A 14,768-nucleotide genomic window follows, 5' to 3' on the forward strand; every position below is an offset into this window, starting at 1 on the left:
TGTATTCTCTCATATGTAGGTCCAGATTTACCACTCACAGCTTATCAGAGTGAGCTGACCTCATGGCGTAGATCTACGGTTTGGACCCTCAACGTAAAGCCGTAGATCTATGGCACGGACCCTGAAAGGGGTTAAAACAATATCAAAGATGATTGACATAAACCTACCATGGTGATACCCCGAGTTTCGGCCATAATTTGTTCCAGAAGGCTGTTCGAGTGCCGTTACGGAACGAATTTGTTCCCATAAGGAATAACGTAAGTTAGATTAGTCCGTTTCAGACCCCAAAAAATACACTTACAATAATACACTTACATAATTGTTCGAGTTGGGAGCTGTATGAAATTCGGGGTACCACTGTACCATTATTGTATGCTCCTTGCTTAGTGACGAATTCGTTTACCGATGTGGTCTTAGGAACAGAACTCCGTCGTTAAGTGAGGAGAGATTGTATTAGTATTACTTAATGTCATTATCTTATGCCATAAATTTACTATTATAATGTTTGGACACCGTGTGTATTATGGTGTTTGCAGGATATGAGCTTCTGACAAAGAAGGGCACCCTTGCTGAGCGTCCGGATGTAGACAGATTAGCGCCTCTCACACATGATGATTTCCAGCAGTTTCTGGATGACGACGGTCGCATCCTGGATGTTGAACCTCTCAAGCAACGAATATTTAAAGGGGTAAATAGCATTTTGAAATTTGTTTTGTCACTTTACACACAGCATCGATGCCATCTCCGAGCTAGTGTTTGTTCTGTGGACACAACTAAGACATGTTTACATGAGGATCCAGACAGCCACTGTCTCTGGTGAACCTGTTGAGAAGTGGAACTAATTTTATCTTTCCTTGGATGAAATCTGATTGTTTCCCATTCCCCCAGGTACTTTATGATATATACAGTGGAACCCCAAGTTTTATCCTCCCTGAGTATCGTATGCTTCGAGTTTAGAACCCTTTTTTGGCTAATTTTTGTCCAGAGTTTCGCACTGTGCCATGTGTTTCGTCCCGCGTACCAGACCTGTCCGCCTGCCCGCGCCTGTGCGCCTCCCTGCATAGGCATCATGAGTCAGTCTGGCTGCTTGTTTATCTTTGAGTGAACATTAATTACCCTGTGCGCTCATCCAACCATTTCACAATTAATTCATTTTGTTTGGTGCTTGTTTATTAAGTGCGACATGGGCCCAAAGAAACTTCCTAGTGGCACCGCTTTGGTAAAGAAAGTGAAAAACACCATAGAAGTGAAGAAAGAAATGGTAGTAAGTAACCCTAGATAAGGACTTGATACCTAGTCTCTATGGAAGGGGATTCCCCTTCCAAACAATAAGTGCTCTCTCACTCCTCCTCCCTATCTTCCAGATGCTATCAACAGTTTTCAATAAAGGTTAGTAAATGTTATTTTAAATGTTTATTTAAATGTTAATTTATCTATTGTATTACTAATTTAACCCTTTGACTGTCGCAAGCCCCTTTCTGAAACTGTCATTCTATGTCCAAAATTTTTTGGAAAAAACAAAAATTACTTAAGAAATGATAGAGAATCTTTTCCCGATGGTAGTGACACCAAAAGTATGAAATTTGATTGAAAAATTATGGAAGTACGCTCCGGTGAAGTTAGCGATCTCGGCGACATATACGCATCGGCGATTTCACCGAATTTGAACCCTATTTTCGGCCAATTCCATTCTTCCAGTTTACTAAACTCATAGCAATTTCTTTACAACTCCATTTTTTCTATCAATTGAGTATAACAAACTGCCCATTTACTGATTTGAACTACCTAATGAAGTGGCCAGAAATTTGCAATTTGGCCAATTTCACACAAAATAAAAAAATGCCAATTTCAAAATAGGATCAAGAATAAACAATGCAGACATTCTTGGCACTAAAATAACATATCCTCTGTTCATTAGTCAGGTTTCTAGGCCCCTCATATATTACTCTTGCTTTCTATTTTGATTTTTTATTCACACAAAAAATAGAAGATTTACTGTTATGCAGACTACTGCATTATTGTAAAAATGGTATAAATAATATCAGCGCACTAGTGAAAGAATATTAGACTCCGTAGTTAATGTGTATTGGACATGTGGTGTGATTTGCTTACTCTTAAACATTAGTAAAAATCGAACATTTCCGCTACTTTGAGCTCAATTTCAAGGTCTTTTTCATTGTGAAACTAATTAAAATCATCTATATTTCTGTAATATGTTTTCCATTCTGTCAAAGGAGACCAAGAAAACGAGAATACAACCATAAATACTATACAAAAATTCACCTCAAAGTTGGCGTTTTAATCCAAAAACACGGTTGGAGTTTTTTTTCTCATTATGCACTGTGTGCTGCAGGTTTTTTTTATACAGTGCACACTGACCACACAGACCCATTTTCTCGCATGTGGGCCTTCCAGCTTTCTCCTGCTTGATTTGAAGCCACTAGAATTATTGAGTATATATACGTCCAAAACACTGTTTCATAAGTCATATATATATGTACGACCAAAACAGTCAAAGGGTTAAGTATTATATGTATTTACCTGTGTTGTGTGTATGTAAAACTACAGTTATTCTTTAAAAATATAAGTAGAATGGGGTCTCTTGACCATCCAATCCTCTCACTAACAAATCAAGTGTCCTACAACAGTTCCCTTGATATAATAACTAGAGCTCCATGAAGTAACTTGTCCTTGGAATATCTCGGATCCCTTGAGTCTATCCCTCGAAACTGCTTCAAGCTCAAAACAAAAAGTTGCAGCAATAACTAGTATATATCCTGCCCTGATCTGACTTACACAAAATTGAGACTATAACAATCACCATGTCTTTTAAACACCTGTACTGTAGTCTTTCCATTGAGAATGATTACTCATTGGCTGGTGGTAACTGTCTGCTGACTCCGTGTGCACAGGGCTTCGATGATGATATTGGTGTTTGAATTCATAGATGATCCTGACAGGGTCGCCACTTGTGAAGGTTCACACAGCCCTATTTGACCCTCAAAGAGTATTTGATATGGCTGGCTCCTCCTTATGGAAATAAAAAGATAGAAAATTCAATAATAACATAATAAGATAAACATTTTTATTAATCATTAAAATTAAAGAATATAAAACACTCAAACATGAAATTAATCCTGCATTAAGCAAAAATGAAAATTTAAATATATAAATAATTATTAAATCAAAGCTAATATGTACACAGTGATGTAAATTGGTGCAGTACCAATGTTCTGGGCAGGTTGATATGGACAGTGGTTGGGAATGCCAAACCGGTGTTGATGGAGGGGGGGGGGGAGAGGTCACAGCTGGTTGTGACTAGACAGAAGACAGTGTCCCCCCAACGCTTATTAATATGCCAAAATTCTAGTTGCTTCAAATCAAGCGGGAGAAAGACGGTGGGCCCACATGTGAGGGAATGGGTCTGTGTGGTCAGTGTGTGCAGTATAAAAAAGTCCTGCAGCAATCAGTGCATAATGAGGGAAAAAAAAACTGTTTTTGGATTAAAACGCTAACTTTGAAGTGTATTTTTGTATAGTATTTATGGTTGTATTTTCGTTTTCTTGGTCTCATTTGATAGAATGGAAGATATATTACAGAAATAGAGATGATTTTGATTGGTTTCATGATGAAAGGGACCTTGATGTCACCATCCAATAAGTGTCCATCTAGCCATTCTAATACACAATCACGAATGGGTTGACATTATTTATACAATTATTACTATAATGCAGTTGTCTGTATAACAGTAAATCTATTTTTTGTGTGAATAAAAATTCAAAATAGTAAGCCAAAGTAATATAAGAGGGGGCCTGGAGACATGATTAGTGAACAGAGAAAATGTTATTTTAGTGTTAGGAATGTCTACATTGTTTATTCTGGACCCTATTTTGAAACTGGCATCTTTTTTAATTTGCATGAAATAGGCCAAATTGCCAATTTCTGACCACTTTATTAGGAAGTTGAAATTGGTAAATGGGCGGTTTCTTGTACTCATTCGATAGAACAAATGGAGTTCTAAAGAAATAGCTAGGAGTTTGGTCGACTGGAACAACGGAATTGGCCAAAAATAGGGCTCAAAAGTGGGCAAAATTGCCGATCTGTATATATCACCGAGATCGCAAACTTCGCGAGAGCGCAATTTTGTAAGGTTTTCATCAAATTTCGTACTTTTGTCCTCATTACCACCGGGAAAAGATTCTCTTATCATTTCATAAGAATTTTTTTTTTTTGCTTTTTTTCAAATATTTTGCTGTACAGAGAGACCTTCAGGATTTGAAGTCTCGACAGTCAACGGGTTAAAAGAAATGGTGAGGATTATAACCCTAAGTCAAATCAAGGCAGTAATAGATTGAAGCCTAAAACTCTAAACCACGACGGGCTGGAGTTTTGAGACTCTCTGACTGCGGGTTCAATCCCAGCCGGGGTATGGTTTCAGATTGAAGCTTACTGAAACCAAATCCCAAAACACAATAATTGAGACCGAGTGGAATGAATTTATTTATTTATTTATTTATTAATTTGAACATGATACATAGAAGTACAAGGAAATACAGTGGTTAAGTGTAACATGCCAAAGCCCCTTGTATGCAGAGCATTATGGGCAGGCTTAAGATTAACTAAGCAATGATATATTTAGTGGTAAACATTGTTGTAAACAGTTAACAATTAAGCACAAATGAGTATTTCAAAGACAGGTCATATGGTCATTTACTGTGTTGCTGTGCATTCAGTAGAATGGAGTATTCTGTTAGGTAATGTAATTAAAAATAACAAAATTTGATTGGGTCACAGGTTAAACATTTATGAGATACAATTATTCAGTATTTATTTAGTTGTGGGTGAGTAAGTGATTTTTAAGAAGAGACTTGAATTTATAAACAGACAGTGTTTCTTATATATTCACAGGTAATGAATTCCAGATTTTTGGGCCTTTTATGTGCATTGAGTTTTTGCATAGTGTGAGATGGACACGAGGAATATCAAAGAGTGATCAGTGCCTTTTGTTATGGCCATGTGTTCTGTTGAGGTTGGTAAGGAGACGTTTGAGGGGAGGGTTTATATCCAAGTTGAGTGTTAGATGTATGTAGTAGGTACAATAATAAGTATGGATGTTTTGTATGGTGAATAGGTTTAGAGTTTTGAATATTGGTGGAGTGTGCTGCCTGTAGTGGGAATTTGTTATCATTCTGACTGCAGCCTTTTGTTGGGTAATTAATGGTCTGAGATGGTTTATTGTTGTTGAGCCCCATGCACAAATTCCATAGGTGAGTTAGGGGTAAATAAGTGAGTGATATAGGGCCAGGAGGGCTGACTGTGGAACATAGTACCGTATCTTCGATAGTATGCCTACGGTCTTGGAAATTTTCTTGGAAATTTGTTGTATATGTGTTTGAAATTTGAGTCTATTATCAAGGTGGATTCCTAAGAATTTTCCCTCTGTGAGCTTTGTGATAGGTGATCCGTTTATCATTATGTTAAGAGGGACATCTGTAGCTCTGTTACCAAACTGAATGAAGTAGGTTTTGTCAATGTTGAGAGTAAGTTTGTTAGTCCTCATCCAGGTAGATATTTTCTGTAATTCGGTATTCACAGTATTGGCTAGCATGACCGGGCTCGGGTGAGAGAAGATGTATGTAGTGTCATCTGCAAATAGTGTGAGTTTGAGTAGTTGCGATGCATTTGGTAGGTCATTTATGTAAACGAGAAAGAGAAGAGGGCCAAGGACACTTCCCTGTGGGACACCAACTGTAACTGCCTGTGCGGAAGAGTTTACTCAATTTGTGTACACATATTGGCTTCTGTTGCTGAGGTATGGCTTTAGGTAGTTGAGGGAGTGCCCTCAATTTTATGTGGAGCAAGTCGTGGTCAACTGTATCAAAAGCTTTACGTTAATCAATGATGATTCCCAGTGGGACTTCTTTTTTCTCTAGTGCAGTGTATATTTGTTCTAGCATGTGTATAATAGCATCATTCGTATTTTTATTAGGCCTGAACCCAAACTGACAGGGGTGGAGTATGTTGTGGGAGATGAGATAGGAATAGATTTGCTTTTGAATTAATTTTTCGAAGATTTTAGAGAGAGGGTGTAAGTTGGATATTGGCCTATAGTTATTCAAGTCTGTTTGGTCTCCTCCTTTATGGATCGGGGTGACCCTCACTATTTTGAGAACTGTAGGGAAGGTAGAGGATTCGATGGATTTGTTAAAGAGTGTTGCAGTGATTGGTACAGCACTTGCGATGCTTTTTTGTATATAAAGGATGGTAAGGTATTTAAGTCTCCTGTCTTGTTTTTTAGTGTGTTGATAATAAGGGAGACTTCTGTTGGGTTAGTCGGAGCTAGGAACAGTGTGTTCGGGTAATTGCCAGTGAGGTAGTCATTGGGTGGGATATTTGAGCTTGGGATTTTATTGGCAAGGCTCTTTCCTATGGTGGAGAAGAAATCATTGATTCTGTTTGCTGTTTCAGTTGGTGGGAGTTGGGTTCATCTGGTTTTGTTAGTTCAATTGCGCTGTTTCGGGATATCTTTTTTGTTCCCAGAATTTCTGATAGGGTTTTCCAGGTCTTTTTTATATCACCTTTTAAGTTGGATAATCTGTTCTCATAATACTATTTTTTTGCCCTTCTTATCAGGCTGGTTAGGATTGACGAGTAACGTTTTGTTTGGTCTCTGGTTATGTGACCCATTCTGTACTGTTTTTCGTATAGGTTCTTTGTATTTATGGATTTGAGGATGCTGGGTATTAGCCAGGGACTGTTCAGTCTCTTAGCTGTCATCTGTTTAGTTTTTTAGGGCAGTGTTTGTTATAGAGGTATTGGGTCTGTTTTAGAAAATTATTAATACTTTCGTCAATATCTGTATAGATTTCTATCTCAGTGTGCCAGTCAATGTTTTTCACTGCTGTTGTGAAGTTATTAATGGCTGCCTCATTGTGAAATCTGAAAGTGACTTTAGTAGTCTCTTGGGGTAATTTGCCTAGATTAGTTATGAGGAAGGTAGGGTAGTAGTCTGTGGTATTGTCTGTTATTATGCCTGATTTTAAAGGGGATATGGTGTTGGTCCAGATGTGGTTTAGTAGGGAAACACTAGTCTCTGTAATTCTTGTAGGTTTTATTACTGTTGGTAGTAACAAGCAGTTACACATAGTGTTTGTGAATTCAGTCACGTGTGGGTCCTGGTCTTGCAGGAGATTTATATTGAAGTCACCTGAGAGTAGTAAGTGATCTTTATTCATGCTTGCATCAGTTATCATACTTCCTAGGTTTTCACTAAAACGGCTAATGTTTGACTGTGGAACTCTGTAGATGTTTATCACTGTGAGAGGTTTTTGTAGGTATTTGGATTTGAATTTAGCTATTACAGTGGACCCCCGGTTAACGATATTTTTTCACTCCAGAAGTATGTTCAGGTGCCAGTACTGACCGAATTTGTTCCCATAAGAAATATTGTGAAGTAGATTAGTCCATTTCAGACCCCCAAACATACACGTACAAACGCACTTACTTAAATACACTTACATAATTGGTCGCATTCGGAGGTAATCGTTATGCGGGGGTCCACTGTATATATTCCCCATGTTCATCCCTTGTGGAAGTATTAGTGATACATTCTAGTTGGTCTGAGTAGTATACAGCTGTGCCACCCCCTTGTTGGTCTGGCCTACAGTTGTGTATGGCTTTGTAACCAGGAATGGCATCGACATCTGTAGTATCAGGCTTTAGCCAGGTTTCGGTGAGAGTAATGATGGACATACTGGCATGCAGGGAATTTAGTAATGCTATGAGGTCATCGTAATGTTTGCTTAAAGATCTGATACTGTAGTTAACCCTTTCAGGGTTCAAGGCCAAAATTGGAAGGGGTGCCCCAGTGTCCAAAAAATTTTGAAAAAAAAAAAAAAAAAAAATCTTACAGAATTGAGGATAATATTTTGGTAAAGGTAATAAAGCAAAAACAAAATTTCTGATAAGTGCTTACCGAGATACAGCGGCGGGAAGTTGACCAAAAATGACCGGGTGGCGGCAACATCAGTGACTTCCGCAAAATCGCATTTTTTTATTTTACGTTTTTTATACTTTTTTCTTTTCTTTTCTAATTTTTTTCTTTTTTTAATAACATTTGTGGCCTGTAAGACCAATATAATGTATATTGTATAAGTGCACACTCATTGTATTCAACACAATAACTGCACTAATTTGTTTATCATTATATTGCTTACAAAACTTGTTTACAAGTTTATTGTAAACAAAATGATGAAAATATTAGTGCGGTTATTTTGTTGAATACAACAGTACCATATGGTACAATGGTGCCATAGGGTGCAATGGTACCATATGGTACAATTGTACATATGGTACAATATGGTACAATGGCACATGCTACAATAGTACCATATGATACAATGGTACCATATGGTAGAATATGGTACAATGGAACCATTTGGTACAATGGTACCATATGATACAATGGTACCATATGGTGCAATCTTGCCATATGGTACATTGTACCATACAGTACAATGATACCATATGGTTCATTGTACCATATGGTACTATATGGTACTGTTGTATTCAACTCAATAAACACACTAATATTTTCATTATTATTTTGTTTACAATAATTGTTTACAACAAAAATATGCAAAAATGTTGTATATCAGTAATGTTCTATTATATATTTACAATATCCCAAAACCCCTCCTTTAAAGTGCAGACATTGTACTTCCCATTTCCAGGACTCAAGTCTGGCTATATAAAATAACCGGTTTCCCTGAATCCCTTCACTAAATATTACCCTGCTCACACTCCAACAGCTCGTCAGGTCCCAAATACCATTCGTCTCCATTCACTCCTGTCTAACATGCTCACGCACTCTTGCTGGAAGTCCAAGCCCCTCGCCCATACAACCTCCTCTACCCCCTCCCTCCAGCCCTTTCGAGGACGACCCCTACCCCGCCTTCCTTCCCCTACAGATTTATACGCTCTCCATGTCATTCTACTTTGATCCATTCTCTCTAAATGACCAAACCACCTCAACAAACCCTCTTCAGCCTTCTGACTAATACTCTTATTAACTCCACACCTTCTCCTAATTTCCACACTCCGAATTTTCTGCATAATATTTACACCACACATTGCCCTTATACAGGACATCTCCACTGCCTCCAACCGCCTCCTCACTGCAGCACTTACAACCCAAGCTTCATGCCCATATACTTGTAGAAATAAAGATTATTATTCATTGGATTGTCTCCTACATTCAGGTTATTTGTGTGTTGTTCCAGCCATGGTATTGTGCTTTTCTTTTCTTTTAAGGCTATTATTATTTATTATCTGATATTTTATGGGTACATGTATTTTAAAATTAACTGATATTTTACAGTGGATTTATTTTAAAATTGTCGTAATTGTGATAATTCAAAATCTCTTAAACCAAAAGTTTTCTTTATTTCTCAGTTTTGTTTGTATAGTTATATTGTACGTATTAAAAATTATCTAAATTTGTAAGAAAATGCAGGTGTTGCCTGATGAGAGTATTGTAACTTTACAGGGGATCCATCCAAACCTTCGCCGTGAACTATGGTGCTTTTTGCTGGGTCACAATCTGTGGAACTCCACGTACATCCAGCGAGAAGAGAGACGCAGACAGAGAGAGAACCTTTACTTTACTATGAAGCAGCAGTGGAAGACCATTACCGAGGATCAAGAAAGTCGTTTTACTGGGTTCAAAGAACGACGGAGTCTTATTGGTAAGTATAAAAAAGTGCAATTCTGTGTGGCTGGAACCATACACAAATAACCTGCACATGGGAAACTGAAACCTATGACCATGTTTTTGGCTCAGTTTGGACCATTAACCCTATTGGGGTCGGTCCCATAATATTACAGCTTCGAAGCCAGGTCTAGCAGCTTACAGTCTTGCAGGAGAAAGCTGGTAGGCCTGCTTATGAGAGAATGGGTCTGCATGGTCAGTGTGCACAGTATAAAAAAAATCCTGCAGCATGCAGTGCATAATGAGAAAAAACTTCAATCGTGTTTTTGGTGTAAAACAGCAGTTTGCGGTATACGTATTTTCATATGATTTTTATGGTTTTATTCTTGGTTTCTTAGTCTCATTTGATAGAATGAAAGATATATTAGAGAAATAGTGATGATATTGAATGGTTTACAGACAAAGTAGCTTGAAATTGAGCTCAAAGTAGCAGAAATGTTTGATTTTTGATCATGTTCAAGGGTAAATAAAACACGTCATGCGTGCAGTACACGTAAACGGGCCAGTCTTATATACACTCATAAATGCATTGACATTATTTATACAATTATTACCGTTATGCAGTAGTCTGAATAACAGTAAATCTTCTATTCTTTGTGTGAATAAAAATTCATAATGAAAAGCAAGTGTAATATAAGAGCTTGGAGACATGACAGATGAACAAAGAAAATGTTATTTTAGTGCCAGGAATGTCTACATTATTTATTCTGGACCCTATTTTGAAATGAATTTTGCGCAAAATTGCCCAAATTAGTAATTTCTGATCACTTTATTATGTAGTGACATAACACAAGCACAGTGCAAAGAAACTGCTGTCAGGATAATACAGAACCACGTACAAGTCATCGTGCAAAACAATGAAATCAAAGAAACACGTTTGCTAGGAAAACCAGGAAGTAAACACAGTATAATGATCCGACTTCATTCATACGATAAAAGAAAGGACCTAATTAAATCAGCAATTACAATGAAAAATGGAGTGTACATAAATGAGTGTCTAACAAAAAAACGTCAAAACCTTCTGTTCAGGCTGAGAAAACTTAAACAGGAAAACAAAATACATCAGTGTTTCACGCGAGATGGGAAAATACTAGTAAGGAAAACATCAACAGGACAACAATATACCATCTCAAACGAACACGATTTCTCTACCTTCCTTAGAAAAGCTGACATTTCTGTAACAGATTAGATAAGTGCCCTTAATACATATATACGTGTGGTGCATATAGTGTACGTTACTATTATATTGTACATTATTATTTTTATTATTTTTCATCACTAGCTAATGCCAACTACCTCCAATACTCTATACTTCTTTCTTACTGCTATTAATTGCTCATAATTTTAAATTACAAGTCAAATCTTACTCCAAATTAATAATATTCACTATTCTTACCTGTCCATTTAATTTTGTTTATCACTACTTGTTTTTTAGTCACTTTTCATTGTGTATGCAATTAGTGTATATTCCAATTACTTTTTTGCAAGTACCAAAACTATCTTTTGCTAGCTAGTACCAACTACCTCATTTTTTTACTTTTATTGTGCAGTAAACTGCTCAATTTATTTAATATTACAAATCAGATCTTACTCCTAAACCAATATTATTTCATAGTGACCATCTGTCCATTTAACTTTGTTTACCATTACTTAATTTTAGTCCCTTATATATTTTCTCCTTTATTTTAGCTTTATATAACTACCCTAGTTTATATATTCACAATTGTTAAAATAATCAAGGTGCTATTCTCAGGTGCTAAAGTAGAATAAGTTCACAATTTTGCCATTATATTCCAAAGCTCATTTATTTGATTACCACTTTATTGTTCACCACAACTTATATTAGTCCCTTTTATATTATAATTTTATACTATAATTCTAACTTTAAAGAATTACCTTTATAGTACTACCTACTATCATATTCCCAAGCTCCATTATTTGATCATCACTTTATTTGTATTAGTCCCTTTTATATTGTCCCCTTTATTTTAGCTTAAAAAAAAAAAAAAAAAAAACTACCTTAGCTCATTATTTTACATTTGTTAAATAATTCAGGTGCTATTTTTTAGCTTAAGACTATTTACTTTGTTTTATACTTAATTCTAACTATAGATTCACTACAAATCTTATGATTACAAGCATTGATCCTGATACCAACCTCTTATTTAATGACTTAAATGAATCAAACAGTTACTGTAATTACTACACTGCAGAACAATCAAAGGCACTTCTCAGTGCCAACAACAACATAACTATCTTTAACTACAATATCAGATCTTTAAGCAAGCATTACGATGACCTCATAGCATTACTAAATTCCTTACATGCCAATATGTCCATCATTACACTAACTGAAACCTGGCTAAAGCCTGATAGTACAGATGTCTATGCCATTCCTGGTTACACAGCCATACACAACTGTAGGCCAGACCAACAAGGGGGTGGCACAGCCATATACTACTCAGACCAACTAGAATGTATCACTAATACTTGCACAAGGGATGAACATGGGGAATATATAATAGCCAAATTCAAATCCAAATACCTACAAAAACCTCTCACATTGATAAACATCTACAGAGTTCCACAGTCAAACATTAGCCAATTTAGTCAAAACCTAGGAAGTATGATAACTGATGCACGCATGAACAAAGATCACTTACTACTCTCAGGTGACTTCAATATAAATCTCCTGCAAGACCAGGACCCACACGTTACTGAATTCACAAACACAATGAGTAACTGTATGTTGCTACCAACAGTAACAAAACCTACAAGAGTTACAGAGACTAGTGTTTCCCTACTTGACCACATCTGGACCAACACCATATCCCCTTTAAAATCAGGCATAATTACAGATAATACCACAGACCACTACCTCATAACAACTCTTGGTAAATTACCCCAAGACACTACTAAAGTCACCTTCAGACTTCACAATGAGGCAGCCATTAATAACTTCGCAACAGCAGTAGCAAATATTGACTGGCACACTGAGCTAGAAATCTATACAGATATTGACGAATGTATTAATAATTTTCTAAAAAACACCCAATACCTCTATAACAAGCACTGCCCTAAAAAAACTAAACAGATGACAGCTAAGAGACTGAACAGTCCCTGGCTAACACCCAGCATTCTCAAATCCATAAATACAAAACACCAATATGAAAAACAGTACAGAATGGGTTACATAACCAGAGACCAAACAAAACGTTACTCGTCAATCCTAACCAGCCTGATAAGAAGGGCAAAAAAATTGTATTATGAGAACAGATTATCCAACTTACGAGGTGATATAAAAAAGACCTGGAAAACCATATCAGAAATTCTGGGAACAAAAAAGATATCACGAAATAGCGAAATAAAATTAGCAAAATCAGATGAACCCCAACTCCCACCAACAGAAACAGCAAACAGACTCAATGATTTCTTCTCCACTATAGGACAAAACCTTGCCAATAAAATCCCAAGCTCAGATACCCCCACCAAATGACTACCTCACCGGCAACTACCCGAACACACTGTTCCTAGCTCCGACTAACCCATACGAAGTCTCCCTTATTATCAGCACACTAAAAAACAAGGCAGGAGATTTAAATACCTTACCACCCTTTATATACAAAAAAGTGTCACAAGTGCTATCACCAATCATTGCAACACTCTTTAACAAATCCATTGAATCCTCCACCTTCCCTACAGTACTCAAAATAGCAAGGGTCACCCCGATCCACAAAGGAGGAGACCAAACAGAGTTGAATAACTATAGGCCAATATCCAACTTACACCCTCTCTCAAAAATCTTCGAAAAATTAATTCATAAACGAATCTACTCCTACCTTATCTCCCAAAACATACTCAACCCCTGCCAATTTGGATTCAGGCCTAATAAAAATACTAATGATGCTATTATACACATGCTAGAACATATATACACTGCAATAGAGAAAAAAGAAGTCCCACTGGGGATCTTCATTGACTTACGTAAAGCTTTTGATACAGTTGACCATGACTTGCTCCACGTAAAATTGTCACACTATGGTATAAGTGGGCACTCCCTCAACTACCTCAAGTCATACCTCAGCAACAGAAGCCAATATGTGTACGCAAATGGGGCAAACACTTCTGCACAACCAATTACAGTTGGTGTCCCACAGGGAAGTGTCCTTGGCCCTCTTCTCTTTCTCCTATACATAAATGACCTACCAAATGCTTCGCAATTACTCAAACCCACACTATTTGCAGATGACACTACATACGTCTTCTCCCACCCGAGCCCAGTCACGCTAGCCAATACTGTAAATACCGAATTACAGAAAATATCTACCTGGATGAGGACTAACAAACTTACACTAAACATTGACAAAACCTACTTCATTCAGTTTGGTAACAGAGCTATAGATGTCCCTCTTAACATAATGATAAACGGATCACCTATCACAAAGCTAACAGAGGGAAAATTCTTAGGAATCCACCTTGATAATAGACTCAAATTTCATACACATATACAACAAATTTCTAAGAAAATTTCCAAGACTGTAGGCATACTATCGAAGATACGGTACTATGCTCCACAGTCAGCCCTCCTGGCCCTATATCACTCTCTTATTTACCCCTATCTCACCTATGGAATTTGTGCATGGGGCTCAACAACAAGTAACCATCTCAGACCACTAATTACCCAACAAAAGGCTGCAGTTAGAATGATAAATTCTCACTACAGGCAGCACACTCCACCAATATTCAATACACTCAACCTACTCACCATACAAAACATCCATACTTATTACTGCACCTATTACATACATAGAACACTTAACTCTGATATTAACCCTCCCCTCAAACATCTCCTTGCCAACCTCAACAGAACACATGACCATAACACAAGGCACAGATCACTCTTTGATGTTCCTCGTGTCCATCTCACGCTATGCAAAAACTCAATGCACATAAAAGGCCCTAAAATCTGGAATTCATTACCTGTAAATATAAAAGAAAC

The 14,768-nt window shown here is 37.0% G+C and overlaps 1 protein-coding gene across 3 annotated transcripts in view; it reads left to right on the top strand.

Moving 5' to 3' along the window:
- Positions 1-14,768, top strand: part of Tbc1d15-17 (TBC1 domain family member 15/17) — a 408,033-nt gene that overhangs the window by 208,240 nt on the left and 185,025 nt on the right. For all 3 annotated transcript variants that reach the window (XM_070093434.1, XM_070093435.1, XM_070093436.1), the window contains exons 8-9: positions 537-688; positions 9,548-9,746. In XM_070093434.1, coding sequence (XP_069949535.1) covers positions 537-688; positions 9,548-9,746 — 351 coding nt within the window. The remainder of the gene's footprint in view (positions 1-536; positions 689-9,547; positions 9,747-14,768) is intronic.

Source organism: Cherax quadricarinatus, chromosome 42 (genome assembly GCF_038502225.1).
Source record: "Cherax quadricarinatus isolate ZL_2023a chromosome 42, ASM3850222v1, whole genome shotgun sequence".
NCBI classification, from domain to species: Eukaryota; Metazoa; Arthropoda; class Malacostraca; order Decapoda; family Parastacidae; genus Cherax; species Cherax quadricarinatus.